General features: G+C 52.7%; 10 protein-coding genes across 10 annotated transcripts; 2 read left to right on the top strand and 8 right to left on the bottom strand.

Annotated features, from left to right (window-relative positions):
- Positions 1-1,093: 1,093 nt before the first annotated feature.
- Positions 1,094-2,069, bottom strand: PODANS_5_12425 (uncharacterized protein; the record flags this gene model as incomplete). The annotated part of the gene is made up of 2 exons (XM_001904474.1): positions 1,094-1,692; positions 1,781-2,069. 2 exons carry the CDS (start codon positions 2,067-2,069, stop codon positions 1,094-1,096), a joined length of 888 nt encoding a protein of 295 aa, XP_001904509.1.
- A 2,551-nt stretch (positions 2,070-4,620) lies between these two features.
- PODANS_5_12420 (uncharacterized protein) lies at positions 4,621-6,722 on the bottom strand (the record flags this gene model as incomplete). The annotated part of the gene is made up of 2 exons (XM_001904473.1): positions 4,621-6,032; positions 6,149-6,722. Coding segments are annotated over 2 exons (1,986 nt in total), but the record flags the coding sequence as incomplete, so codon positions are not given.
- A 999-nt stretch (positions 6,723-7,721) lies between these two features.
- Positions 7,722-9,230, bottom strand: PODANS_5_12410 (uncharacterized protein; the record flags this gene model as incomplete). The annotated part of the gene is made up of 2 exons (XM_001904472.1): positions 7,722-8,726; positions 8,787-9,230. The coding sequence occupies 2 exons, from the start codon at positions 9,228-9,230 to the stop codon at positions 7,722-7,724; spliced, it is 1,449 nt and encodes a 482-aa protein (XP_001904507.1).
- Positions 9,231-10,062: 832 nt separating this feature from the next.
- PODANS_5_12400 (uncharacterized protein) lies at positions 10,063-10,434 on the top strand (the record flags this gene model as incomplete). The annotated part of the gene is made up of 1 exon (XM_001904471.1): positions 10,063-10,434. One exon carries the CDS (start codon positions 10,063-10,065, stop codon positions 10,432-10,434), a length of 372 nt encoding a protein of 123 aa, XP_001904506.1.
- A 360-nt stretch (positions 10,435-10,794) lies between these two features.
- On the bottom strand, positions 10,795-11,542 carry PODANS_5_12390 (uncharacterized protein; the record flags this gene model as incomplete). Its single annotated transcript, XM_001904470.1, has 3 exons — positions 10,795-11,139; positions 11,199-11,429; positions 11,492-11,542. The coding sequence occupies 3 exons, from the start codon at positions 11,540-11,542 to the stop codon at positions 10,795-10,797; spliced, it is 627 nt and encodes a 208-aa protein (XP_001904505.1).
- Positions 11,543-12,282: 740 nt separating this feature from the next.
- Positions 12,283-12,942, bottom strand: PODANS_5_12380 (uncharacterized protein; the record flags this gene model as incomplete). Its single annotated transcript, XM_001904469.1, has 1 exon — positions 12,283-12,942. The coding sequence occupies one exon, from the start codon at positions 12,940-12,942 to the stop codon at positions 12,283-12,285; it is 660 nt and encodes a 219-aa protein (XP_001904504.1).
- A 1,752-nt stretch (positions 12,943-14,694) lies between these two features.
- Positions 14,695-16,114, bottom strand: PODANS_5_12370 (uncharacterized protein; the record flags this gene model as incomplete). The annotated part of the gene is made up of 4 exons (XM_001904468.1): positions 14,695-15,014; positions 15,077-15,679; positions 15,738-15,861; positions 15,929-16,114. The coding sequence occupies 4 exons, from the start codon at positions 16,112-16,114 to the stop codon at positions 14,695-14,697; spliced, it is 1,233 nt and encodes a 410-aa protein (XP_001904503.1).
- A 1,032-nt stretch (positions 16,115-17,146) lies between these two features.
- Positions 17,147-18,423, top strand: PODANS_5_12360 (uncharacterized protein; the record flags this gene model as incomplete). Its single annotated transcript, XM_001904467.1, has 3 exons — positions 17,147-17,509; positions 17,574-18,331; positions 18,381-18,423. The coding sequence occupies 3 exons, from the start codon at positions 17,147-17,149 to the stop codon at positions 18,421-18,423; spliced, it is 1,164 nt and encodes a 387-aa protein (XP_001904502.1).
- A 188-nt stretch (positions 18,424-18,611) lies between these two features.
- PODANS_5_12350 (uncharacterized protein) lies at positions 18,612-20,525 on the bottom strand (the record flags this gene model as incomplete). The annotated part of the gene is made up of 1 exon (XM_001904466.1): positions 18,612-20,525. The coding sequence occupies one exon, from the start codon at positions 20,523-20,525 to the stop codon at positions 18,612-18,614; it is 1,914 nt and encodes a 637-aa protein (XP_001904501.1).
- A 144-nt stretch (positions 20,526-20,669) lies between these two features.
- On the bottom strand, positions 20,670-21,296 carry PODANS_5_12340 (uncharacterized protein; the record flags this gene model as incomplete). Its single annotated transcript, XM_001904465.1, has 1 exon — positions 20,670-21,296. The coding sequence occupies one exon, from the start codon at positions 21,294-21,296 to the stop codon at positions 20,670-20,672; it is 627 nt and encodes a 208-aa protein (XP_001904500.1).
- Between the last annotated feature and the right edge of the window lie 3,738 nt (positions 21,297-25,034).

Below are 25,034 nucleotides of genomic sequence, written 5' to 3'. Positions count from 1 at the left end.
GCAGGGACTTGACAAGAAGGCAATCAAGGATTAAAAATTACGAAGAAAGAGTTTTGAAGCTTTTCAGCTTCAAGAAGAAATTCTGGTGCAATAAGGATCTGGGGTAGTGGAACTGATAAGGGTGTAACAAGAGAGAGATGGGTGAGTAGGGAAGCCGATCAAGCTCCCGATGTCGAGGTCCTGTAAGCTGTTGCGAGGTTTGCCATCAACTCCCTGTCGTTGAGTAGCAGTGATTGACTTAGAACGCACTGCAGCTGCTTCAGACCTGCCCAGGCAGTGTTTCTAGCCGTAAGATGGTCTGTCGCGAGCGCAACAGCCTCTGCATGCATGAGCCTTGCAGCGTCCATGATATGGCTGTGCTGTTGAGCGTCCCTACTCGTGTAAATTTTGTTCATGCTTGTGCTGTGAGCCGCAGCAACTTGGTAAGATCGTTGTGCGTGAGGATGGAGACGGGCCGGGGTAAAGGTAGGGAAGTTCGCCATAGGAAACGCATATAAGGTCAAGCTTTGGGGATGATCGCGGACTTGTATGCCGTTGCGATTTGTGCCATCAATTCCCTATCGTTAAGGGTGTTCTGGTCGAAAACCCTGCCTGCTGTAACCACACAATCATCGACCTGGTCTTGGATGGGCACGGTGGTTGCTGTGCCCATTCGGTGTTGTCATAGGTCCACCGAAAACCCCTTGGATCTCCGTTAAACACGCCCAGGAGGAGTTGACAGCTCGCAGGTAATCTGTTTCCAGCGATGCGGTCTCACTCTGGATCAATGCCACGGCATCCCCGAGCGGGCTGTGCTGTGCGGAAACACCGGCTTCGTACTTATTGTTCATGTCTTGATTGTGCGTTGACAGCATCTTGACAAGATCCCGGTCGTCGAGGGTGAATCTTTTTATGTCCATTCTTAAAGCTGTCACAGATGGCCGTTGACAATGGCGCCTGTTGTGTCAGATTCTTCTTCCGGCTGCGGATGCTTAGACCGCTGGCCTTGGTCGATGATGACGTGCTGATCTGATGGCGGAGCCACCAATTACTAAAAAGTAGCTTCTTATATAATCCGGTCTCTCAGACGGCGGAACAAAATCGATGCAGAAGCTCAAAGGCTCAAAGGCTTTTGGGCTTTGTAAACGACGCCGAGATTGCCCTTGTCGAGGCCTTCTAGGTGTCCCTCCTGGCCCAATGCGTTGCCCAGTTGGATGGCAGCGGTGATGCCACCCAGCCTCTCCTCAATAGCCAGACCAACGTTTTGGCCAAAGATTCTAAGTTGAAGTACTTCCAGACCACAATAAACAGGGTATCTGTGAAACTTGGAGAAAGGGACACTAGACGTGGAGCCACCATGCTTCTTCTTGATAGCCCACTGATCCTTTTGCAGACTGTCAAGATAGCTGCGAGTGGGAACGAGCATCTCATCTAATGTCCTATTCGAATCAACCTTCATCTTCAGAAGCCACGTTGGTAAAGCCTTGATTTCTGATGTAAGAGAGATGAGAAGGTCCTTGAACGTTTGAACAGGGTCTTTCCTATCGGTATCCAGCCTGAGCTGAGCCAAGCAAAGAGTTTCAATATCAAAGACGCTTGCCATGCTCACCCTGTTTCCGGTGACGTCTGAAGCCACGATCCGACTAAGGTGGTCCACCAAAGTTGGCTCTTTGGATTTGATCGAAGCTGAGCCCATGGTAAACAGTTGCTGTGCTGCATCATTGACGTGTTACTGGTTTGCGGCGGGATTCTCGATGGGCACACCTGATTTTTTGGCTACGGTGCCATCTACTGTACATACGATAAGTCGCAAGAAAATCTGGCTTCGGGAAGGCTCCATGACCTGGCTGGAAAAGCGCATAATAGACGCCCAAGTACGGGTTTCCGTTCATCATTTTGCCGACTGCTGCTTTGGTGGTGTTGAGAGGTTTCATAAGGAGTTCGATTGCGGCATTTCTGTATGATGGGTCCAAGAGGACAACCCACTCAATGGCCGGTCTGACTGTGTTTTTGGCTGACTTGTTGTTTGAGTACTGGTCCCAGAAAGACTGGACCATTTCACAGGTTTGACAATACTCTTCAATGAGCATGCGAAAATGGGAGATTTCTTCATGAATAGTAACCGATGGCTCAAGTTGGTACGCTGGGCCATCTTGAATATCTGCCCAGAAAAAGTGTTAGAGACTCTTGACTTGTAAACTGACTGTTGGGCTAGTGGCCTAGGTAAGTCACTGGCTGCGAAAATGAGGGCCAAAAGGCCAGAAATAGGTTGAAAAAATTGGTTATTACAGTAAGTTGTTGGTTGTTCAGTTCAAAAGTAAACAAATAGGAAAACCCGCCTTATGAGCAATCAGGTATGGGTCTGGTGAAACCCGGGCCCTTTGTCAGGTGCCCCACACTGACGGATACATGATAAACTCACGAATAGCACTCAGAAGATTGGAACAAGCCTCGACCTCTGTGTCCAGAGTCTCTGTAGACAAAGTCTCTGTGGCCTGAAAAAGATGGAACCCCCTCTCTTGCGGGGCAGACCTTGTTGACGGGGCCGAGACTGATGAAGTGCTGGCTGATTTTGGTGAGGTTTTGGAGAGTAGTGCGTATGGAATTCAGGGCGTCAATAAAATAGAGATGTCTTCGATCGACCTCAGACGGATGTTCTCGGCCCATACACTCGCCTTATTGTGTTCTCAGGGTTATGCCAAGGTTTAGCAACCTCAAGACTGTCTCTGGTACAACTAGTTGCTTGTCGACGATCCATTGTGCCAGGTTCTGCAGTGTCGAAACAGATAGATTGCCATGTTGGAGACGCTGTTCAAACCGTGTCTCACGACCTTTTGTCACCAGCCAGGTGGTGATGTACCTGGTGGCATCCTTGTACCGCAGGTACAATTGATGCCGTGGTAGGTCCGCCATATCTGGACGTTTAGTCGTCGAGAGCAACTGATGGGATCGAGTACCGAGACGGTCTAGGATCAGGGAGAGGGTATGGAGTCTAAGGTGAAGCAAAGTGTGAGGCTAAGTAGACCCGGTCAATAAATCGAGGTGGTGAGGAAGAAGAAAAGAAAACGAATATATATATTACGGCATCTCGAAGTCGACCCACACTTCCTGTAGCAATGCGAAGAACCCATAGTACTCCCGCAAGTCTTAGCCGAGAAGATCCGAAAATGAGAATGGAAACGACGTGAAGAGTAAGATATGGTCAGGGGATGCGGCTCAAGGCAGTGCACGCACCCCCCTATCATTGGCTTCCATGGCAAACAGACCGTGCGCCGAGTGGTTCGCTGATAGTATAAGTGAATTCCGCGGTCCCAATCTTGACATATGACGATGGTTTCATATAGTCTGAAGGCCAAGAGCGAGGAGTGTTGACAAAAGCAGGTGCAGCTGATATATCTTCTGCCGGCGATTAGCTGGTATAAGGACCACAGTGTGCTCCAGGCTAGTGAATGATCGATGAGGTGAAGTTGAGCTGCTCTACAAAAGGCCGATGACAGTTGAAGGTGAAGAGCAGTGAAGGGCAGTGAAGGGCAGTGAAGGGCAGTGAAGGGCAGTGAAGGGCAGTGAAGAGCAGTGAATAGCAGTAAAGAGGTAGACTACTGTAAGCTACTTGTCCCATTATTTGCCTTTGTAATTCATTTATATGGGAGGATATATTCTTCAAGAGTATTCATCAATACAACGTTCAGGATCTTCAAGTATTGACAAGCTGATTCCACAACTTTAGGAACCCAAAACTCTTTGAAGGAGGTGGACAGCTGGTAATTTGCCTTCCTCAATGACGATAGAGTTCATGTAGCAATCCTTTATGTTAGTAGTTAGATACTCTCGACGTCGAACAGTGAGGTGTATCCTTTGTTCTTTAAACAATAATCGACTAATAGCCAGACCGGATAAACAGAGAAATAGACGCAATGAGTTGGAGAGATCAATGGAACATCCTAGACAACAACGCCCCTGACTTTATACACAGACAATAGATCTTCTTGGAAACCTCAATCTTTTGTGCGGTTGATAATTAGACTCACACATCTTTGCATTTTCGCAGCAGCAGGGTGACTGAATGCTATTATGCTGACACAGTTTGCAGTGACAAAAGCAACAAACCAAACGTCATCCGCAGGTCAATAACAAGGTGTAATATTGTTACTCATAAATCAGTTCAGTCATGTGCTCTCAGTGTCCAGCCCCAACCAATCCACTCCATAATCCAATCATAACCAGAAACATATATGACACCAAGCCGCCTTCCAAACCATATTATCCCCTTCCACCCTGGCAGGTGGCACTTATTCTGTAACAGAGCTCAAGCCAAGCTAGTAACAGGCACCTAGGCAAACAAAATAGGTCAGCTTCTGTTGAAAGAGCCACAAAGCTCATCATCGTCAAGCCAGTCAACCCCATCTTGATTTTGGTCATCACCCTCTCCGCAGCTTGATACCCCGTCATCACCACAGTCACCGATCGGCTGAGTTTCTTCCTCTTCAAGCCCCTCATGCTCTGGATTGCTAAACGCGCTTGAACCACTAGCCCGTGCCATGTTCGCGGGCAACTGGTCCAAACTTGAGCCCGGGGCAACAGCTGATAACGAAAATTGAACAGTCTACACCTCCACTGTTGGTATGTTCCCTTTTGGCACTGTCAAACCAAAGCAAATGAAACATTGCTTACCTTGAAGGATCCCCCGTTGATACCAGCTTTCTTCTTGCTCCAGCCGTTGACACCAACAGCAGCATGTTCACCGTTCAGAGTGTCAGCAGTGTCCTCAACAGATGACACACTAAAAGAGACCGCAGCAACGGCGGGTGCTCCAGCAGGACCGCTGATAGCACCAAGAAGGATCGGAACAGCTGTGTTGAGAACTGCCGGGGCAGCCTTCAACACGGCCGGCGCAATGCGCTGGACAGTCTTGAGCAAACCGCCAAAGAAGCTCTCCTGCTCTGCTGAACCCGCGCTTTCTCCCAGGATCACACTCTCCCTCAGCTCTTTTGGCTCCGCCTCCAGAACAGCCTGCAAGGCACACTCCGCAACGACAGCCCTGTGGGCGAGCAATGCAGCGGCCTTCTCATCAGTGATGACCTTCTCATTGGTTGGGTCCTCCAGCAGAGCCTCAGTGCCACCGCCAACTTGCTTCTCTTTCTTGGCCAGAATCTGATCTATCTTTTGCAAGCCAGCCCTCGCAGACGTCAGCAAGACAGGCGAAGCCACTTTGAGTGCTCTCGTCAAAAATGGCCCCAAGTTGTCAAAGAATGCCTCGGACTGAGCCCCTGACTTCAAGACCTTGGCCTCGGTCTTGGCGATGTTCTCGAGGAACCTGTCGGTGTGGGTATCTCCAGTCAAGTCGGCTTCGGTCTGCGAGACTGGCACCTGCTTTGTGGCTCCAAACTCAGCTGGCTTTTGGATCAGCCCTTCCGTGACAGCGATTCTCAAGCCAGCCTGGCTGAGCAGGGGCACCATCCTAGGACCCAACTTGGCTGCGTGCTTCGAGGTAAATCCAGTAGCGGTGTACTTGAATCTCATCTTGTCGACGATTCTCTGAGAGACAGGAGATCTCTCCATCCTGAGGACAGTCTGCAAGACACTCTCGGCCACCACGGCGCGTTCGGCCACACCAGCAGCAAGCTTGATCCTCGGCGGAGGAGGCAGACCAGATTCCATATCAGATTCCTGAACTGCTTTGCTGAGTGCGCCCATGGCGATACTCCCAATGGCGCTCACCGGTCCACCCATTGGACCAAGAAGCGGTGAAACCAAGGGGAGGGCAGTTTGCACAACAGGAGCAACCACCCGGCCGATGTCCTTGAGAACATCAAGAAAGCCCTCCGCCTCACCGACCGGACCATCCATACCAGTCTCGGTGCCAGTCTCACCTGAGTCGTCATTTCCCACTACCCGCTTCACACCTGTCACATCCTTGACAGTAGGAGGGAGCTGTTCAAGAGCCGCGAGGAAGAAGTTGTAGTTGTTGCCATACTCCCCGCCAATCACACTGGCCGAGTTGCGCGCCTCTCCTCCGTAGCAATGCGTGCCAATGACAACCAACTGCCCCTTGTCTGGAGCAGCATCCCATTTCCGAATCACGGGAGCCCCCGATTGTCCTGTCCGAATCTCGCATTAGTGTCACATCACCATAGTCACCATGGGATCAAGCAACCAGTCAACCACTCACCTTTAAAAGTCGAAATCCGATACTGCAACATATTCCCTGCCCCCTTTCCCAAATCATAGTCCACCGTCTCAAACAACTCATACATTTGCGCCCCCTTCTCCTTATTCAAGTATTTATCCCCCGGGTACCCCACCACGCCCAGCAACGCGCCCTTCTCCCTCATCGGCGTCTCCTGAATAACAAAGTTCCGGAGTGTGCTCCCGCCATCATGCGCCCTGACTCTCCCCTCAAACGGGCGGTCAAGCCTCACAAAAGAGACATCATACCGCCTATCACCAGTGGTGATCCACTGCGCGGTGGTGACAGTAGCGAGAGCGCGACGAGCCTGGACGGTGCTGTTGGGACGAGTGACACTGTCAAGACCGCAATAACCAATGTAGCACTTCATCTGGACGACACGGCCCAAACCGCTCGGTTGAGCACCTTGGCCTCCACCAGTGCGGTCATAGACGCAGTGGCCGGCGGTGACGAAGGTGTTGGGAGAGATGAGATACCCCGTGCCGATGGCCCAGCGCCTGTCGTCTTTGGTTTGGCCTTCGTAGCGCATGACGATCTTGACAATGGCTGGGACATGTCAGTGATGGATGTCTCCTGGGGTAGTGTGGAAAAAGGGGACAAACACCGGTATTTTCCGCCATCGGCATAGTCGGTCTCGTCGACGGGGGTGCGGTTGTCAGGTTCAAAGACAGCTTCGCTGTAGCCGCCGATGGTGAAAGTCGACTCGGCGGGGGACATGTCCTCGGGATTCGAAAGGGTCCAGTAGGCTCCAGCGACAGCTGGGTCCTTGAGAATGCTTTCGAGGGTTGTCATGGTGAGATCTTGGAATGGTGAGGCTGTAGAGCTTGCAAGGGTGGTGTTTTACGCCAATGATGAGCTTAACAATGGTCCAAAAAAAAAACTTGCTACTGGCGTTGGAGGCATCTTTATATTTCCCTCGTCTCATCTGTTGCTCTGTGTTGCCGTAGACAAGACCGGGTGTGAGGAGGGTGAAGATGCGAGGGATCCGAGTACAAGAGGCGTAATATTGAAGCGCTGTGGCGAGCTGCTATCGACGAGCTAACCACAGATAACACGGCGAGGAACTCGATTGCTGGTGACCGACATCAAAAGCAGCGCTGATGGCGTCGCAAAAACGAGAAGCTCTGAAGAGGTGGTGATGATCATCACCGAAGGATACCACATCGGGTGTTAGGACAGGTTGTGGCTGACTGGAAAGCGGCCGACTTGCTTGGAGATGGTAGGAATGGTGACCCTCTGCCGTTGCACTTCAGCTCGCAGAAGGTACAGCGGCAAGCTTGTTTGAGCCCTACCGTAGGGCTGTGTGGCAGCCCAATTCAGTCATCAGAGGTGGCAGAGACCAACCCCATTGGCTCCTGTGTCAATATCAGCGAGATGTCGGACATACAAGCACACCACCACGAGTATGTGGAAGGGTCAAACCATTCCGAAGTTCCAAAATAGCTACTATTACATGCGTGAACCTACTGCAAAATGGGTATCTCTGTTTATATAACAATTCCTGGCTGTGCCGCAAGCTCCAACTCGTATCCCTAATCCATCCCACGATCATTCATCACATTGCTGCGTGGCCGGTCGGGCCAAACGTAGAGTAGTCCACCGTCACAAACGCCCTGTCGACCTCTTGCAACCCCTCATAGCAATACTGCAACGTTTCGGCGATATCGTGAGCCGTAGGCAGTGGCGTGTTTTCATCCAGCAAAATGTCCAGCTCGACCCAGACTCCATCCCCTGCATGGTAGGCCGTGAGCGATTTGAACCCCTCCACGACGGGCGAAAACCGAAAGGCGAGATACATCAGCTTCTTCTGCAGCGCATCGCCCACATTGCTTCCCGTCAACCTGCTGATGTTGCCCATACACGTCTCTGCCCAGTCAACGATCACATACAGCGCCAAGAGCGAAGCGCCCGCGGGATCAAGCCACCAGATATGAGCATGCACTCCCACGAGCGGGAAGAGCAACGAGGCAATGTTGAAGTAGACATCCGTCTTGCAGTCCTGAACCAGTGCCTGAACTTGAGTTGTCTTGACGTGTCGACATGCAAACCCGATCAGGCCTTTGATGATTGCATTGGCCGCCATGGCTGCGATGGCCACAGCTGGGAGGGGAGCAACATCTCTATCACCGCCAGGCAGCAGCTTGGTGACAGATTCTTGCAAGATTTGAACGAATGAGACGACCATGATGACACTGAAGACCAGAATCCCAATTGGCTCCAGACGACGTCGTCCCACGGGATACTTCACCTGCAGGGCCTGGAGACGCCAGGCAACGACGCGGTTGGTGCCATAGACTATAAGCGTACAGAAGAGATCGAGCGCCGAGTCTGCAGTACTTGCTGCCAGTGAAAGAGACGGACTGAACTTCAAGCTGATCAGCTTCGCAGCCAGCATGAAGATGTTGGCCAAGAGGTTGATGTTGATGGCCCAGCGGGCGTGCTTCTCGTCTCGGGCACGCTTCTCGCGGTGTTCGGGTGGTAGAAAGCAATCAATGGCGCCGCGGGAGTCTTGGAGGGGCATCCGTCGTTCGGGTATTCCATCGCCGTCAGCGTCCGGGTTCTGTGTCGACGGTGTGGTGTTAGCTCTGGAGCTTAGGCTAAATCAAAATTGGAGACGTACCATGCTGTCAATGACGTCGTCGGCGACGGCGTAGACCAGGGCATCCACTTCCAGCCACGCATCCAGTGTATCATTTTGGGCCTCGTAAAAACTTCGTATCTTCTTGTTCTTTATCCTCTTCAGCTCGTCGTCCGACCGGCGACACCTTTTATCCATCTTTTCAAGGTCGAACCCCCGCATGCCATCAAGGACCCTACGCTTGAGGTCGTCGCGCCGATGCTCGGCGGCCAGCAGTGCTGCTTCATCTTTGAAGCCCGTGTCTCTTGTTATCCTCGCTCGGTCGGTGTGTCGGGTGTTGGGTGTCTCTCCATGGGGAGGGAGGGCGGCTTCTTCATCGTCGTCTCGGTACCAGTGGGCTGGAGGGCGTCGTTGTCGCGGAATGGCAGGCCAGCTCTTGTGGTCCTCGGCGGCCCAGTTGATAGCGCGTGGGCGTCGTCCGACCATATTGACGGGTGTCACTGCGTAGTGTATGTGATGAATTGATTGAAGTTCAGATGGGATCTGGAAGATCGGCTTGGCAGGGGCTTGAATTGCTACCCCAAGCTCCCGGGTCGCTTCCTGCTTCCTGCTGTTGTTCGTCCATGATCGTGTTGACGATGTACTGTGACGTCATTCCCTCTCTGAGCCAACCCCACTATCCTTCGGCCCACACCCCATTAACCCACAAAAACCATCTGCTCCAAGGGTTCAATTGATATCTTGGCCGCTAACCCCCCTCAATGCTTCCCCCCGAACGATACCTGTCGCATGCAGGATCAGAAACACAAGTTTGATCAATTGAGATGATAGTTCATATGCGCGGAATCGGTATCTGGTCTTCCAGTGGAGAAACAACACCACCGGTTCGACAAGGGGCATGGTCCAACACCATAACCGGCCCCAGAGTTCAACATCTCTGGGTGCGATGGAACCGGCTGCCCAATGTGCCATCCCCAGCGACTCGCACTTCAACATGACCCGACTCACCAAGCCAGCACATCAACCCCCCTTTCACGGACACCGTCTCCGTGAATCCCTCGTTGATCTGTTTCTCCTCATTCCGTAGCACCCACCGAGATGAAGCTCCTACCGCTCCCCTCCTCATCACCATCACCACCTCCCTCACCACCGCCCTCCAAAGAACCACCCACTTCGACGGCTCTCTCCGCGTCTGGAACTCCCTAGACAACTCCAACGGCGCACCCCCATCATACAGCCCCCTCGAAAGCCCCCCTACCCAAATACCCGTCGCCCGTCCCGCCGCCCCCAAGAAACCCTGCTGCCTCAAAGGCAACAAATGCTCCCGCACCCTCGAGGCCCAATCTGCAAAAGGTTTCTGCAACAAGCACACCAAAACAACCTGCAAAGGGCCCGCCGCCATGGGTCCCTTCCAAAAGTCCTGCTGGGACAAGCCCCAAAAGCTAGACTCGGCTTGTTCACGTTTCGCTCCCGCAGCTCCCTCCCATTCTTGAACCCCATGATCGTCGTCTGTCTAACCATGATACAGACAAAAGCCCCGCCTCCACATGTCGGCAATGACCGGGGTCACGACATCGAGTCAGAGACAAGATACCCCGATTACGAGTCTGATGACTACGCCTATCCGTTCAAGCCAATGTGTGACCCTCCAGGGTCACCGTGTACGATCGACAACTTTGTGGACGTGTGATGCACCAATGTCAATGGGTCTGTGGGCTGCTCGTTCCCATCGGGGGATCCTCAGTTTGGGACTTGTTTCTTGTGAAGGGTTGGTGATGTCGTCAGCTGCCCATTTTGTGTTTAGTACTTGTCGTTACCCATGCCAAGCAGTGACATGACAGGCCTCGGGGTTGTAACCTCGGGGCATGGAGGTTCCCATGACCAGATGGCAACAAAACTCAGACAATGTCTCGAATAGGCAGACGTAGCACAACATCATCTTGCGATATGTCTCTTCTATGCAGATTGCCTCCATCTACCTCAGATCGATTGACATCGGATAACCAGTCATCTCTCGCAACCACAGTTCCTCCCGCCTTTCTCCTCTTGCTCAGCAATCAACCGCTGGCTTCGCGGCAATGACGCTAATCCCAAGCTCATCTCCCTGGATGCCGCGGGTCCAGATGGTCTCATGCGCCGAATCACGTGTCTCATGCTGGCACCCCCTGACAATAGCTGTGGCATACTTGGCAAGGCTCTTGCAGTGCGTGGTGTAGGTACGCCTGTTGTTGTTGCACCACATGATGGCGCTGTTGTAGCTGCAGCTGATCTGTCCGCAGTTGGCGGCGCCGGCACCATTCGAGCAGTATCCAGGGACGCTCTGGAGGTAATTGATGCCCTCAGTGATGTGGGAGGCATCGGCATCACCAACACCTCCATCCCAACACTTGAGCAACTGTGGAAATTGGTGAGAATGTGGCCCGGAGCCATGTAAGAAAGGGGACAGAGGCTTACCGAAGGGGTGGGGACATCTTGGGTGTCATCAATGTTACGGCTGCTCAGAGAAAAATCGTCGTTAGGCTGGGGAGCAGTAGCCCAAGTAAAGCCGGGATAGACAGAAGCAATGCTCTGCTCGATGGCCTGGAGAGAGGGGCCAGTGAAGTTGACCATGGAGCCATTGGCGACGACCCGGCCGGTCCAGGTGATATCGGCGGTGATCAAGCCTTCAAATGAAGCAGGAATGGCCTGTTTTGTGGAATTAGCGACTCAGTCGTTCGACTCAACACCAGCGTAACTCTCCGACCTACCTTGACTGAGGCCGCAGCCAGCAGCATCCCGATGACATGAGAGGCGAACATGGTGAGGATTGATGGTTATGATAATTGGGATAAGCGTGGTAGGTCAGTTTCAATGGTAGGAGAAAAAAAGCTGAAGATGGGCAGGGAAATAAAAAACGTGAGGCAGGGCTGTCGCAATAATTCTCCGCCATCGGTGCAGGTGGTCGCCGAAAGGAAGGAGCGATGCTTTATCTGCGACTTGATGGCGGTAACCAGCGCATCTTATCGTGGACCATGCCTTCCTTCCTCACACTGCTCTTATGCACAAGTGCGCCGGCCTCCGGTGTGATATGTCGGGAAGGCATCAGCATAATGGCCATGGACTTTGAGAATGCACATCATGAAACTCCAGGTCATGCTGGGACAGAAGTAATCACTGGGGTTGAGGTGACCCAAAGTGCGATCTGAGTTACACCTAACTTTGAGATGACGAGGCGGCCACAAGATGGCAGAGAGATGGAGGCACGTTGCCGCACTTGCACAATCGTTCACAAAGGTTATCTGGCACACCACTGCAGTAGTCACATCAATGAATCACGGTCAGGTGTTGAAGAAAAGGCATTTCATTATATCCCCATTGCTTCGTTACTATGCAGGCTTCATGTTATGGTCTGCTCCAAAGACGGGAGAGAAATTCCAAGCGCAACCGAGACTCCTATCTATTCCCAAACTCCGCGCAGCTGCCCATATCAAAGCCCTACCAGAGAATTCGTAAAGTGAGGATGAGGTCAATGTGTTCGTGAGTCAACGAAAATAAGGACCTAAATGGTGTCATCATCCTCGTCCTCCTCCTCCAGATCCTCCTGCTTGATAGCTTTGATTCCATCAGCGGCAATCTTCTCCAGGTGGGCGACATCCTCGGGGCTAACAAGCTCCTCGAAATCGTCCTCCTCCTTTTTGGCCTCAATGACGGTGGATTCATCCTTGACCTCGGACTCCAAGTCCTCCTCCTCCTTGGCAGCAACAGTCTTCGTGTTAGCAGCCCCGACCTCAGCGACGGCTTTGGCAGCGGCCTCGGCCTTGATCTTGGCGGCGGCGCGACCACGAGGCTTCTTGACGGGGGTCACGGTGGGTGTAACGAGGTTGATGGGAGTATTCTCACTGCCCTCGGCCTTCTCGCCATCCTCAGACGTCACCATATCCTCAGTCTTGGGGGTGGCGGTGGCAGCCTTGGGCTTTCTGCCACGGGGCTTCTTGGTGGGAGTGGCGATTTCGGCATCGGCATCGCCCTCGGTTATGGCGGCAGCAGCACGCTTGCCCTTGGTGGGGGTCTTAGTAGTGGCCTTGGTCGAAGCGGTGCTCTCCTCAGCAGCAGCAGCCTTGTCAGGGTTGGCGGCCTTATCCTGGGCATCGATGGCAAGAATCTTCTTCTTGAGGGTGCCCCAGGCGTTGGAGGCGGAGCGGACATTGGTGAGGCCCATGCGGGAGGCAACAGCAGGGTAGTCAATCTGTAAGAAAGAAGTGTCAGCACTGCTAGAGAAGCAACGGTGTGGTGAAAGAAAGAAAGAAACGTGCCTGCAAAGAGGTGATGTCACTGTGGAGCAGGACAAACATCATGAGGCGCTGTTCACGCTCAGAAAAGCCCTCAGGGGCAGCGGGAGAAATTTTGGTGTCAGCCATTGTGGTTGAGCGGTGGTTGTTTGTGAGAAAGTGTGGCAGATGTAATGAGAAGTCGAAATGCTTGTGGAAGAAAGAGAAGTGTCAGTGTCAGTGATTCACTGTGAGGTGAGAAGTCCAAAGATGTGTCCTGTGAATGAAAAGCAAGGCCTCAGGGCTGGAAGAGATGAGTGATGTGTGAAGGAAATGTGACAATACCCTTGTCACCTTCCCTCATGTGTGGATAACGTCCACAAGATGTAGGAAGCAGAGATGAATAATTAAGCAGAGATGACAATGATGATGACAGTGGTGGAGGTGGTGCGACTTACTATGAGGCTTCAATGCGAAGCTTGCTTGGAGATCTGATGTGTGTTGTGTTGGGCAACAGACTGGCACAAAGCTCGAAGCGGGAGGGATGGGTCCGGTGTGTGGTGGAAGAGGACGAAAGCAAGAGCAAGGATGAGAGGAAATAATTTATAGACACCAGAGCGGCACTAAATTGGTGAACGAAAAGTGTGGGCAGAATGGCAAGTGCAGGGGCCCCGAGGGTGTGGATGACAGGGCTTGATAAGAAGAGTCTGCTGGAAGTGAATGGGGATGAAGGGCCAGAGCAGTTAATGGCCCAACAGAGCAGACAGACAAGTGATAAGAATGCTATGGAGGGTATTCATCGAGGCATACAAGAACAGTCTTTGCTACCTAAGGCACCTATTGTGCTGGAGGCTCAAGGGAACCCTATTCACACATCTTCAAACCGTAGTTCATGTCTGCGGTTCCTTGACCACACCCTAGCTGGGGGCCGACGACACTATTGGATCGGCGAGATCTGGGTTGGCGAGAACACTGGGTCGGCGGAGTCACTGGGTCGGCGGAATCACTGGGTCGACGACATCATTGGGCTGAGGAGTACTCACGAGGCACCCATCTAACAGGATTTTAATGATCATTGAAGAGAAAGTTGATAACCTGGAAACAGGACAATCTCCTCCATTTCACTTTAAAAGTCACTGTTTGCATATACCCAAAATTGCTTCATTTTGCACCGTGATTCTACCACAACGATACGTACCTATTATGCTACTGCTTCCAGGCACTGGAAACTCCAAGTTACCCCAGCCGGCTATTGCCCGAGAAAATCTCCACCATGGCATGGAATGTTCCTTCATGATCTACACCCAATCTTTGTTGCTCCAGGCTCGAGATAAGATGAATAAGACAGGGCACAGGGTTGTCCCAGTTTCTTTAGGCATCCTACATATCTCATACATGATATAGCCTAGCGCTAAAACTAATTAGGTAGAAAAAAGATCCCAAAGGTTCCAGTATCAAGCAATCTCTTATCATTCACACAAGAGCAAGTTACATGAGCTGGCCCAGTGACACTGACGGAGGCGTGTTTCCTAGCACACAGACACGTAAAGGTTACTCCAGAGACAAAATCAGATATCCAAAAAGGGATCTTCATTAATATAGCCAGAAGAAAGAGAAAAAAAGGCCAAACTACCTATCAAGACATCACAGTACTTCTGACAACGTAATCCTCTGCTCAGTTGTCATCTTCTCGTGTCATCAAATCAGTTAGCCCTCAGCCTTCCCTCAACCACACCACCGGGAACGCCCGGGGCCCTCCAAACCTTGACCAACTCCAGTCCAGCAGCGTCAAAGATCTTTCTGAAGCCTTCCTCAGTTCTTTCCTTGCCACCCATGGTCATAACGGCATGATCCATCACGGCCGCTGCAAAGTCGGCCTCGCCAACCTTTTGCGGCAAGATCATATCACAGACCAGGACCCTGGACTGGCTGTTCATGGCAGGTACGATCTGCTTCAGAATTCCTGAGGCAACGGCGTCGGAATAGTCGTGCATGATCATCCGGAAGAAATAGCCCTTCGCTCCTGTTGAGCAACTGAAGTCAGCAATATTCATAGGATCCACCAGGACAATGACCCAGACTTACCTTTCACAGGCTGTTCCTTTGTAAAATCATGTTCCATCGCCACTGCTCCCTCGGGCAGATGTTCAGCGGCCAGAGCACAAATGTCCTTCCGTTCCTGCAACACTGTGTTCCTGGCACCCAAGTCTGGATGAGCAGCGAGAATCTTGGACAACACCACTCCATGGCCACCCCCGACATCAACCAGCTCCTTGATCCCCGCAGCATTCTCCTCGTCGCTGTTTTTCAACAATGAAAAGTCAAAATGACCCACGGGCGGGACGGCAACATCAATGCCGGCCAATCCCTTTTGGAACTGGTCCAGCTTCTCCGGGTTCTGAGCCATGATCTGCCAGACAGACACACCATCCTGCTTTGCGTTCCAGGTGCAGGGGTTGTGGAGGGGATCATCGGGTTCGCGGGCCGCAGAGACCTGGCCGTGCGCCTCGAGATAGTCGTCAAAGTTGTAGGCATGCTTGAGGTACTGGTCATAGAGGGCAAGGAAGAAGTAACCGGCCGGCGAGCCAGCGCGGTAGACGAGGCTGAACTTGCTGTGAGCGTAGGCAAGGGTGGTGGCAGAAGGCTGGAGCAGAAAGCCAGTGGCCACGAGGATACGGGCATCGCGCTCTGCCATTCATGGTCAGTTACACAACAAGGTCGAGGCTGTCGAATCTGATAAACAAACCTAGGAGAGATTCTTGGGCTCCGGTGGCCTTGGAGAGACCGTGGAGGGAAATGGTTCCCGTCTCGGGGATGGCGTTGAGAGCTCCAATCTTGATGAAGGTGCGGGCAGCAATCAACTCGGCCATCTGTTCACAAACAACAAAGTCAGCATATGATATCTCATGATGCAGATGAGTAGTGAAAGAAACTCACATTTAGGCCATGATAGGCAGGTGTCTGATCGGCAGTGATCAAGGCACGCTGGAGGTCCTTCGCCCTTGCGATAATGTCGGTGCGGGCGAGATGGCCGGCAAGACTGGCGGAATCATCATAGGCGTTGGCAGCTTCAGTCAGCTGTTTGACGAGATCCTGGACCTCTTGCTTGGTGGGTAAAGCCATGGCGGAGTTGGGGGTTGCACTGAGGAGCGGTCGATGCGGCAGCTGGTAGCAGAGAGAAGGGTGGCCCAATGGATGAGGTGCAGCGGCATGTTAAATACCTAGCCAATCCCATCACCATGTCGTGATGTCTTCCACAAGGGGCTACCGGGGATGATGCTCACATACCCCGCAGTGCCTGTCCCAGGGTCATGAAGCTGCAGGAGGACAGAATATCGAACAAAAGTACCAACCGCCCATGATACTCTTGCGATTGGTGCGGGGGTTCAACTGAGGGGCCGTGGTCGTCGAGAATGCGGGGGTCGCAGGGAGGAGAGCAGATAGACTGTTACACACCACAGATTAAGAGCAACACAGTGGAATTGGCTGATGGAAGTCATGAAAATTCCAACATCCCGTCGGCCCCGGGAGCCAGACTGTCGGGTCGTCCATACCTGTTAGGGACTGAATAGCAGCGACCGGACATATCTCTGCCCTGGTTACACAAACGAGGGGGGTTGGGGTTGTGCATCTCGGCCCTTCTCATTGGTCAGTTCGCTGCTATTATTGCAGTGCCAGGGAGGCACATGCTGGCGGGGGCGGTTCGGCTTAGATGGTCTGTTTCTGCAACATCACGGAGAACGAAACAGAAAAGAAAAAAGAACAAACTCGACCCGACCACATTAGCGAGCCGTGGATCAGCGACACACCTACCAGCCGAGGGACAAACAGGACCGGGGCGATGTGTCCCGATGGATTGGAACCCGGAACAGCCGCCAGTCAGCGAACGGCTGGACAAAGACCTACCCAGCACAGGATGCGAAAAAAGCTGCATGTCACCCACCCTCAAGACTCCGGCACAGAACACGGCAGGAAAACAAAGGACCCAGTTGGTCGGGATTCCCAAGGTCCAGGCAAGCCACAGGAAATCTCAGCGCCCCTTTGGCCCTTTGGGACACCTGCCATTTACTCTCTTCCCCACCTTTCTGCTTTTCCATCTGACACGCATCATGATGATCCTTTCATCCTTTCTTCGTCGTTGCGATTGCCATCAAAATGCCCTACAGAGATCATGACGACGACCCAGCCGGCTTCGGCTCCGGCGACGATCAACGCCAAGACAAGGGCAAGCACCTCGCGACAGACAAGACCGATACCAACGAACAACAGTGCGACTTTGACGAGCCCGGCATTGCGCCCTCGCTCAATGAGAGTCTCTCGGCACCCACTGCCACCGACACCGATAACGACAGCATCGAGCCCGACCGGTGGACAGACGATGAGGGATATGCGGAATCAACATCGACACGGTATTTGAGCTCCATCGCATCTGACATTCGGCGCGGCGTTGAGGAAAATGGGAGGCTTTATGCTGCATACGGCATGCACAAACAATGGCTTCCCATTGACGATGAGGAGGTATTTTTGCTCTGCCGGTGGTATCTGCATGTTCCTTCTGACAAATCGCTGACGCCCTGCACAGCTGGACCGCAATGATCTCCAACACTACAAGTTCACCCTCCTCCTTGGCAACCGCCTATTCATTTGCCCCGTGCCTTCTGACCCGCAAAAGATTCTCGACCTTGGCACGGGCTCTGGCATCTGGGCCATCGAGGTGGCAGACATGTTTCCGTCGGCCGAGGTCATCGGCGTCGATCTCGCGCCTACCCAACCGAACCTCATCCCTCCCAACCTCAGTTTTGAGATCGACGACATCGAGAACGACTGGCTTTGGGGGGAGAACAAGTTTGACTTCATCCACGCAAGGGAACTAATCATGGCCATCCGGGACTGGCCGAGGCTCTTTCGCCAGGCCAAGAGGGCGCTCAAGCCGGGGGCATACCTCCAGCTTGGCGCATCCGTCCCACTGTTCTCATCCGACGATGACACTCTGCCCAAGGATAGCGCCTACCTGGAGACGGCGCAGATCTTTTTCGACATGTCCGCCAAGGTTGGCGTCTCAGGGATGGAGCCTTTGAGCTGGACAAAGTATCTGGAAGAGGAGGGATACGAGGATATTGTGCAAAAGATGTACAAGATTCCAACCAACCCCTGGCCAAAGGATGAGAGACTCAAGAGGATTGGCGCCCTGGAGTTGACACACTACAGGGATGGCATCATGAATGTCTTTGCACGGGGCTACAAGGACATCCTTGGCGGTGACGAGACTTACTTTCAGGTCTTGATGGCCAGGGCAAGAAATGAAGTGGTGGACCGCAACATGCACAGTTGGGTGCCCTAGTAAGTCGGCATCATGTGGCCTTGATGAAATGAGACACTGACCGTGGAGTAGCTATGTTGTTTATGCCAAGAAACCCGGCACTTCGTCATGAAAATTGGAAATACGAACCCAAGTTGACGCATTTTTGGCTAGGCTTTTGGCGTCCTTGCATGGTAGCATTGGCAGGCGGCTCTCTGGCTCTTACATGAGCATAGCATACAAAGCGAGGGGCACACGGGATGAAACAACATTTGACTCGTTTATTTGCCTTTCCAAGACTATCTTTGTTGCGACCGTTTCTCAACCTTCCGTCTTCTGCTTGGCCTTCATAACAGCAAGGGCCTCCTTCCTCTTTTCGAAATTCCTTATGGCCTCTTCGTGTCCGTCCCACCATTTATTGCTGCGTTTGATGTCCTCGCGGTGATTTTCAATCTCTCCCTGCAGAAGCTGTATTGTTTTGGTACAATGTATCGGCACGGTAGCCATGAAGCCTTTTATCTCGTCAATCGCTTTCTCATGGCAACCAATGGCATAGGCTCGGTTGTGGAAGCTGGCAGTGTTGGCGCTTTCATCCTCGACTGGGAGCTCCTCCATCCCAGGGCATAGCCTCTCCGCGTCCTCCTTACTCATTTCCAAGACCTTGCGGAGGAGCTCCAAGTTGTTCTGTCTTTTTTCGAGGTTGTCTTTGATGTATTCCAGATTGGCTTCATTGCCGAGGAGACCAGCTGCGAACATCTCGGCCTGCTCCACGGCAGACTGGAGGTGCTCCTCCTCGCGGGCAATATCCTGCCTCCATTTTTGCACCTCCCACAGGATCCAATCCTCCGGCTTCTGGCTAAACATGCTAAGCTTGTGCCCAGATGGAAACCGCCGGTCCCTCGTTGCCTCTGCCTCTTCCAGCTCCTTTTTTGATTGCTCGATGATTTGCTCCTTCCGCCAAAGTTGATACCTCGCAATCCATTCTTCGTCTGGTGTCTCGGCCATAGCAATCTGTCGCCTCAAAAGCAGAAAGTCGGGCCCATTCCTCTCCTCCACCCTTTCCTTCGCTTGCTTGACCTGCTCACATATGTCCTTCGCGCGCCTCCTGAGAGTCCCCATTGCCGCAAGCCGCATCTTGTCCAGCTCAAACGCCTCGACATTGTTCGCAAATTGTTTGCCCGGCCAACCATACTTGAAGAACAACTGCTTCAACCCCGTCGGCCAGTCTCGGCTCGACCCATGCTCATACACCCACGGTACCTCCTCCAAAGTCTCATACTCCCTGAGTATATCCCTCAGCACATCCCCTGCTGGCCTCGAAGGCATATCATCCCACACATTCCTCCCCTGGCTCCCGCACCCCAACCACGGATGATAATGTTTCTTCATCTTCTTCCTCGACCTCGTTTCATCATCACTATCCCGCTCACTCCCCCCATCCTCACTACTGGGCTCAGAATCAGACTCGACCTCCAAGTCCTCCACCGGCGTCAATCCCAACTTTATATCCCCATGCCTCGCCCTCAGCGCCTTATCCTTACTCCAGTCATCGCACTGACTAAAAATGCCTATCCGATGCCGCCTGAAATCATAAAACAGCACGGCCGAGTGGTTACAGCACAAGCTAAGCGGCGTCATCCAAGGGCGCATCTGCTCCCGGCGGTCCTCGGCGTAGAATGTGTTTCTGGCGTCTTTGACGTCGCGCTTGCTGCGAAAGTCGGCAAAGTACCCGCCATGGTAGAAGTCGTGGCCTTTGGAAGAGACGTAGGGCAGGACGGTGTAGAGGTAAATGATTTGGGGTGTCAATTGGAGCTTTTCGAACAGGGGGAGGAGGCGAGTGAGATCGTGGGGGCCCGGGTGGAGGGATTTTGCGGGGAGGTATTGCATGTAGATGAGGGTTTGGTAGATTTTGAGGAGGAGGGAGGAGATTTCGCTCGCATTGGCGAGGTCCTGCGGGGTGAGTGAGGCGGTGATGGAGGCCATTGTGAGGGTCGTTTTGGGGGGCATTTTGATGATGATGGACAGGACCAAACAATGGAGAGTTTGGTTGTGAGAGTTGATGTTGGATTGGAAAAGGCGACGTTCTTGTGGGCGGGAGGTAGTGTTGTTGTTTATAAAGATGAAAGAGAATCCCTGCTTTAAGGCAGTGGTGGAGAGGACAGGCGCTAAAGACCGATTTTGCTGGGCTGGATTCAGGCAGCAATGGGAGCCGAGGCACGCATCCCTGAATCCCATCAAAAAAAGGGGGGGGCAAAAACAGTGTCATACCAACGGTTAAGTCTATTTACTTTCGAATATTCATCATGGCTGTTATCTGGTATCATTTGTGCGATGAAATCCACCACCCTCCCCCCTTGTCATCATCAATTCATGATTCGCCTACTCCTGCACCCCCCCAGGCGCGAGTGAGTTCACCGGCCCCGTCGCCTCCACCAACTCCAGCTCGGCAATATCGTACTCCCAACCCTCCAAAGTCGCAAAGTTCGCCACCGTCGGCTTCACCCACCATGGCACCCATCTCTCATTCCCGGCCTGTGTCACCTCCCGGACAGCAATCCACCGATACCCATCATCACTCGCACCACCAATGTCAAACCTCAGGAAATTCCCATTCGTCCTCCAATTCCGGTACACAAAGCCGTTGCCCGCCTCCTCCGGCCGATAAGAGTACACCAGCCGATAGGCCGAATCAAAACCTTCCGCATTGGACAAGCCATAGTATCCAGGTACAGGAGGAGGATGGGGGTTGGTCGGCACAACCAGGAGCACCTTGGGTGCCGTTGATGTGAGGGAAGTGTTCAGATGGATGCGGTTGAAGTGGTCGGATGGGTTGTACGGTGCGTGAGAGACGCCAGGAGAAACATATGGGATGGAGAAGTTGCCGCGGAGGCGCTGCCCGTTAATCACAGAGTTGCCGGCCACATAGTGGAAGAAGTAGTCCTTTCCTTGGGCGCAGGCTGAAGCGGCTAGGGAGATGGAGGAGAGAAGGAAGAGTATTGATTTCATTGTTGTGGTTAAATTTTTGTCGTGATTGGATCAAGACTCGTGACTTTCAGTGTGGCTCTTGAGAACAGAGCAGAGCTGAAGTTGAAGTGGAAGTGGCCGTTGGCTGACTATTATATACTACCAGGTGATCTTCATATGTCCTGACCCAGACGTCGTCGTTGGTGGATAGGATGGGTAACACGATTTAGCCCTTCACCTTGCCATTGGCCAGCGCGTCACCTGATCTCGTATTCAACTCTGCTCACTGCGCCTGTTGGCCGCATACGGCATCCCCATGCCGCACCGGCCAATCAACTCCACCAAAGCAACGTTAGGGCTGAAAGCCATGCCGTTGGAATCTTTCCGTGCTTATCCCGCTTTCAACGTTCTGTGGGTGGAAAATACGGGGCTTGGCCTGCGTCAATATTGACAACACCATCACCACCAGACTGTCACATCACTAGAATGTCACGCTCCGAGTAAGATAACCTGACTGATGCCTCAGACCAAGTCACTAAGAGTAGAATATTGGTCCACGTCTTGAAATACTTGAACCGCTCAACTTTCAAAAATATTTAATGGGTGGTGCATTCTATCGTGTAGCCAACCAGACACCATGGTTGAAATCTCATGACAGCCTTCACGAAACGGGTGCGTACTTGTAATAGTATGGGCTGTTTGTCAAGTTAGCGACTCGTATTCGACTCACTTGACGCCATGATATGAACTATTGATTCAAGTCTCCCAGGTGTAAAAGTGGCAAAATGTCGCCAATATTTCTGATTGGCTGTTCATGCTTGTGCAAGGCTGAGTGCAACTGAACACGGCTGATCGCAGCTGCCTTGGAATTTTGCGGGGTAATTGATATCCTCAACCTGGAAGGCGAGCGACATCAGGCAGCTGCGTGCTTGCCAGAACCATGGATGCCGCCCGCCACGACGTTAACCAGCCTCTTGACCCCTCTCGAAAGGAAATACGGCTCTTGAGGATTGCGGGTGAGGTTGAAGGCCGACTCAATTGCCACCTCGACACAGTTGCCTTGGTCCAAGATGTGTCTTCGTTCACTGCATTGTCTGTGACTGATCCCATTCTCGTCAACGGTGTCCAAGTCAACATCACTTCAAGCTCTCCATGCGGCCTTGAAGCCTGTCACGACACATTGGCAAGCCGAATTTCGCGACAGGGACCCCGCCACGCTCGGGCTCTGGGCTGATGGCATCGGCATCGACCAAAGTGATAATGCCAAACGCGCCTCACAGGTTCAACTGTGGCCACCCTCTACGCATCAGCCGAACTCGCCATCGGCTGGTTAGGCACAACTGACCCGGATCGTGTAGCCAAGGCACTCGAGTGCATCGTTGGCCTCGGTCCATGGTTCAAGACCATGTCCGAAATGAGGCCCGCTGGCGAATGGGAGGGACAAATACAGAAAAAGACTTGGCTTGGCTTAGCTTTCTATTTTCTCATCTCTGCGACCTAGACCCGACCGACACGGAACATCCCGCCCCCGGTCCAGGAAACACCATCTGGTCTGCCGTGTGGCTTTTGCTGGATTTGCCTTATTGGTATCAGATATCGATCTTTCAGGAAGCGGTGCTCGCAGACCGCTTGTTGCTGGCCTGCCCGCTTGCAGCTACACCATACTCAATGCTGGAACACATTGCCGATGCTGTCCGCCAAATTGACCGGTGGTGCTGCGGTCATGCCCCGACCTTCTTCCACCGGAGGATTTGGAGGACCATCTTCAAGACTCCACCCCGTCGGGAGAAGGTATACACCATCCAACACGCACGAAACAGGAGGCTTACCTTTGCCGACACCTCACAACAACCAGGCCCAACCGAGAATGCAAGAATGACAGTCTATGACCTTGCCTACGCCGCTGCCAAGCTCCAGGCCACAAATGAGAAAGACTATGTCAACGGCATGCTTGGTGTAACCGGCCTGGCTATCAACCCGGATTGCACGCATGGCAAGCCACAGTATGGCCCATGGACGGAGTGGGTAAGGACATGGACAAGACTACCAGTCTCAAACACACCAGACCCCCAATTTCTGTGAACTCAAGTTTCTCTTCATGGCAGGTATCGGCTTCTTTGACTACCCAGCTGGCTGTCCAACATGGGTTCCCCACTTTTCCGGCATAGCGAAAAAGCCCCTTGGTACTCCCCCATGGCTGCTTGGTAACGCTGACCAAGGTTTTGGGCCTGTTCCTGTCTTACCCGGCCTAGCCGACGACTGCTTGAAAGTCTTTGGTCGGATGGTTCAACAGATCACCGATGTGCTTTGCTGCCTTTGCCCGATTCCAGTAACCCCGAGCGTTCGTTGCCGTTAAACAGTTCCGCTATTTCGACAGCCCTTTGCGCTTCATCGTCAAGTTTGTCTCTCAATACCGGACACACAACAGCAGAATCCCACCCCTTCTTACTCTCACGCGCGTACTTTAGTGTGACTTTACCACGCCACTCAGTGACGTCGTATTCTTCAAAGGGTATCGAACAATGTTGGTCATACTCATATCAGCTTGGGCCAGAACTCAGCCGACCTACCCGACAGACTTTTCGGGGCTCGGTGGCTTTTTGGCAGAGCAGCTAGGGAAACGGACATCTACATTCAACACTCTAGAATGGATACTGGAAAACTTGTGGACAGCCTCTGAGATTCAACAAAGCAATTTTGAACCGAAACTGGAGTGGTTTAGGGTCAACTGGGACGACAGTCATCACATCCTCGGCTCATTTGGTGAGATTAGGTATTTGATCCAAGGAATGGTTCCTTTTCAGGCACAAGACGGCCATTGGGGATGTGCCCCCGAGGTTCCCAGGCCGGTGATCTTGTGTGCGTCTTGCACGGAAGCAATGTCCCTATCATACTACGCCCATTCAAAGGCTCCTCAACCCAGTATCATCATGTTGGAATTTGTTCCTTGCTCGGCTTCATGAACGGAGAGGCATCCGCTTCGGATTTGCGGATATTTTGCCATTGTTTGAGGTTGATGAGACAAGATGAGCATGGACAACATGGTTGAAGTGCAGGGTCTTGACTTGGGCCTTTCAAGACATCGCCGTCTCGGACAAGACCGACATCTCACCAGCCCAATCTGATCATACGGATATTCGTCCGTGTCCTGAAATGTGATAGCGGGTCCAATGCGTGGCAGCAGCCCGATGGCCCCGTGGCAGACGTTGCCGGCAGCCGGGGCCTGACGATTTCAGGCTAAATGTGTTAAAGTCGAAACCTCTGGCCCTCCTCTTGCGATGTGACCCCCCGCATTCCCTTGGGCGGGAAACAAGCCACCGCAACACACAACCGGGTACCAGGACCAAGCTTTCACGAGCGGCAGTCTAACGAAATTGGGAAAGCGGATCTATGAGGCTAACAAGGTGTATGCTCCAGAACAGTTCTTCGCGGGTATTCTCCTGGGATGTAACCTCGTCTGCTACCACTGTGGATCCACACTCCGCTGGCAGGCTGGCCGCATAACACACTAATACTTCTCGAAATATTCTCGATTGGTGGGACGACCGGCGTCACGGGTTGTTTCTTGGGACAAATTGGCAGAGGAATACAACTCGACGACTTTTACCAGCACGATAAACTCCGTACGCGAGCTCGGCGGAGCAACGGAATGCTACCAAGGGTCGTGGAGGGTGTGCGTCATGGTATCAGTCGCGATGGGGACCGGCAATATGTTTAGGGAAGTCAATGCAGATCGTGGTGCTTGTTTCCTCCCCCTGACATGGCCGCTTGGAGTATAAA

Source organism: Podospora anserina, chromosome 5 (genome assembly GCF_000226545.1).
Source record: "Podospora anserina S mat+ genomic DNA chromosome 5, supercontig 7".
In the NCBI taxonomy this organism is placed as follows: domain Eukaryota; kingdom Fungi; phylum Ascomycota; class Sordariomycetes; order Sordariales; family Podosporaceae; genus Podospora; species Podospora anserina.
Note: the sequence above shows the minus strand (reverse complement) of the source record. Positions and strands in the feature narration are given on the sequence as shown.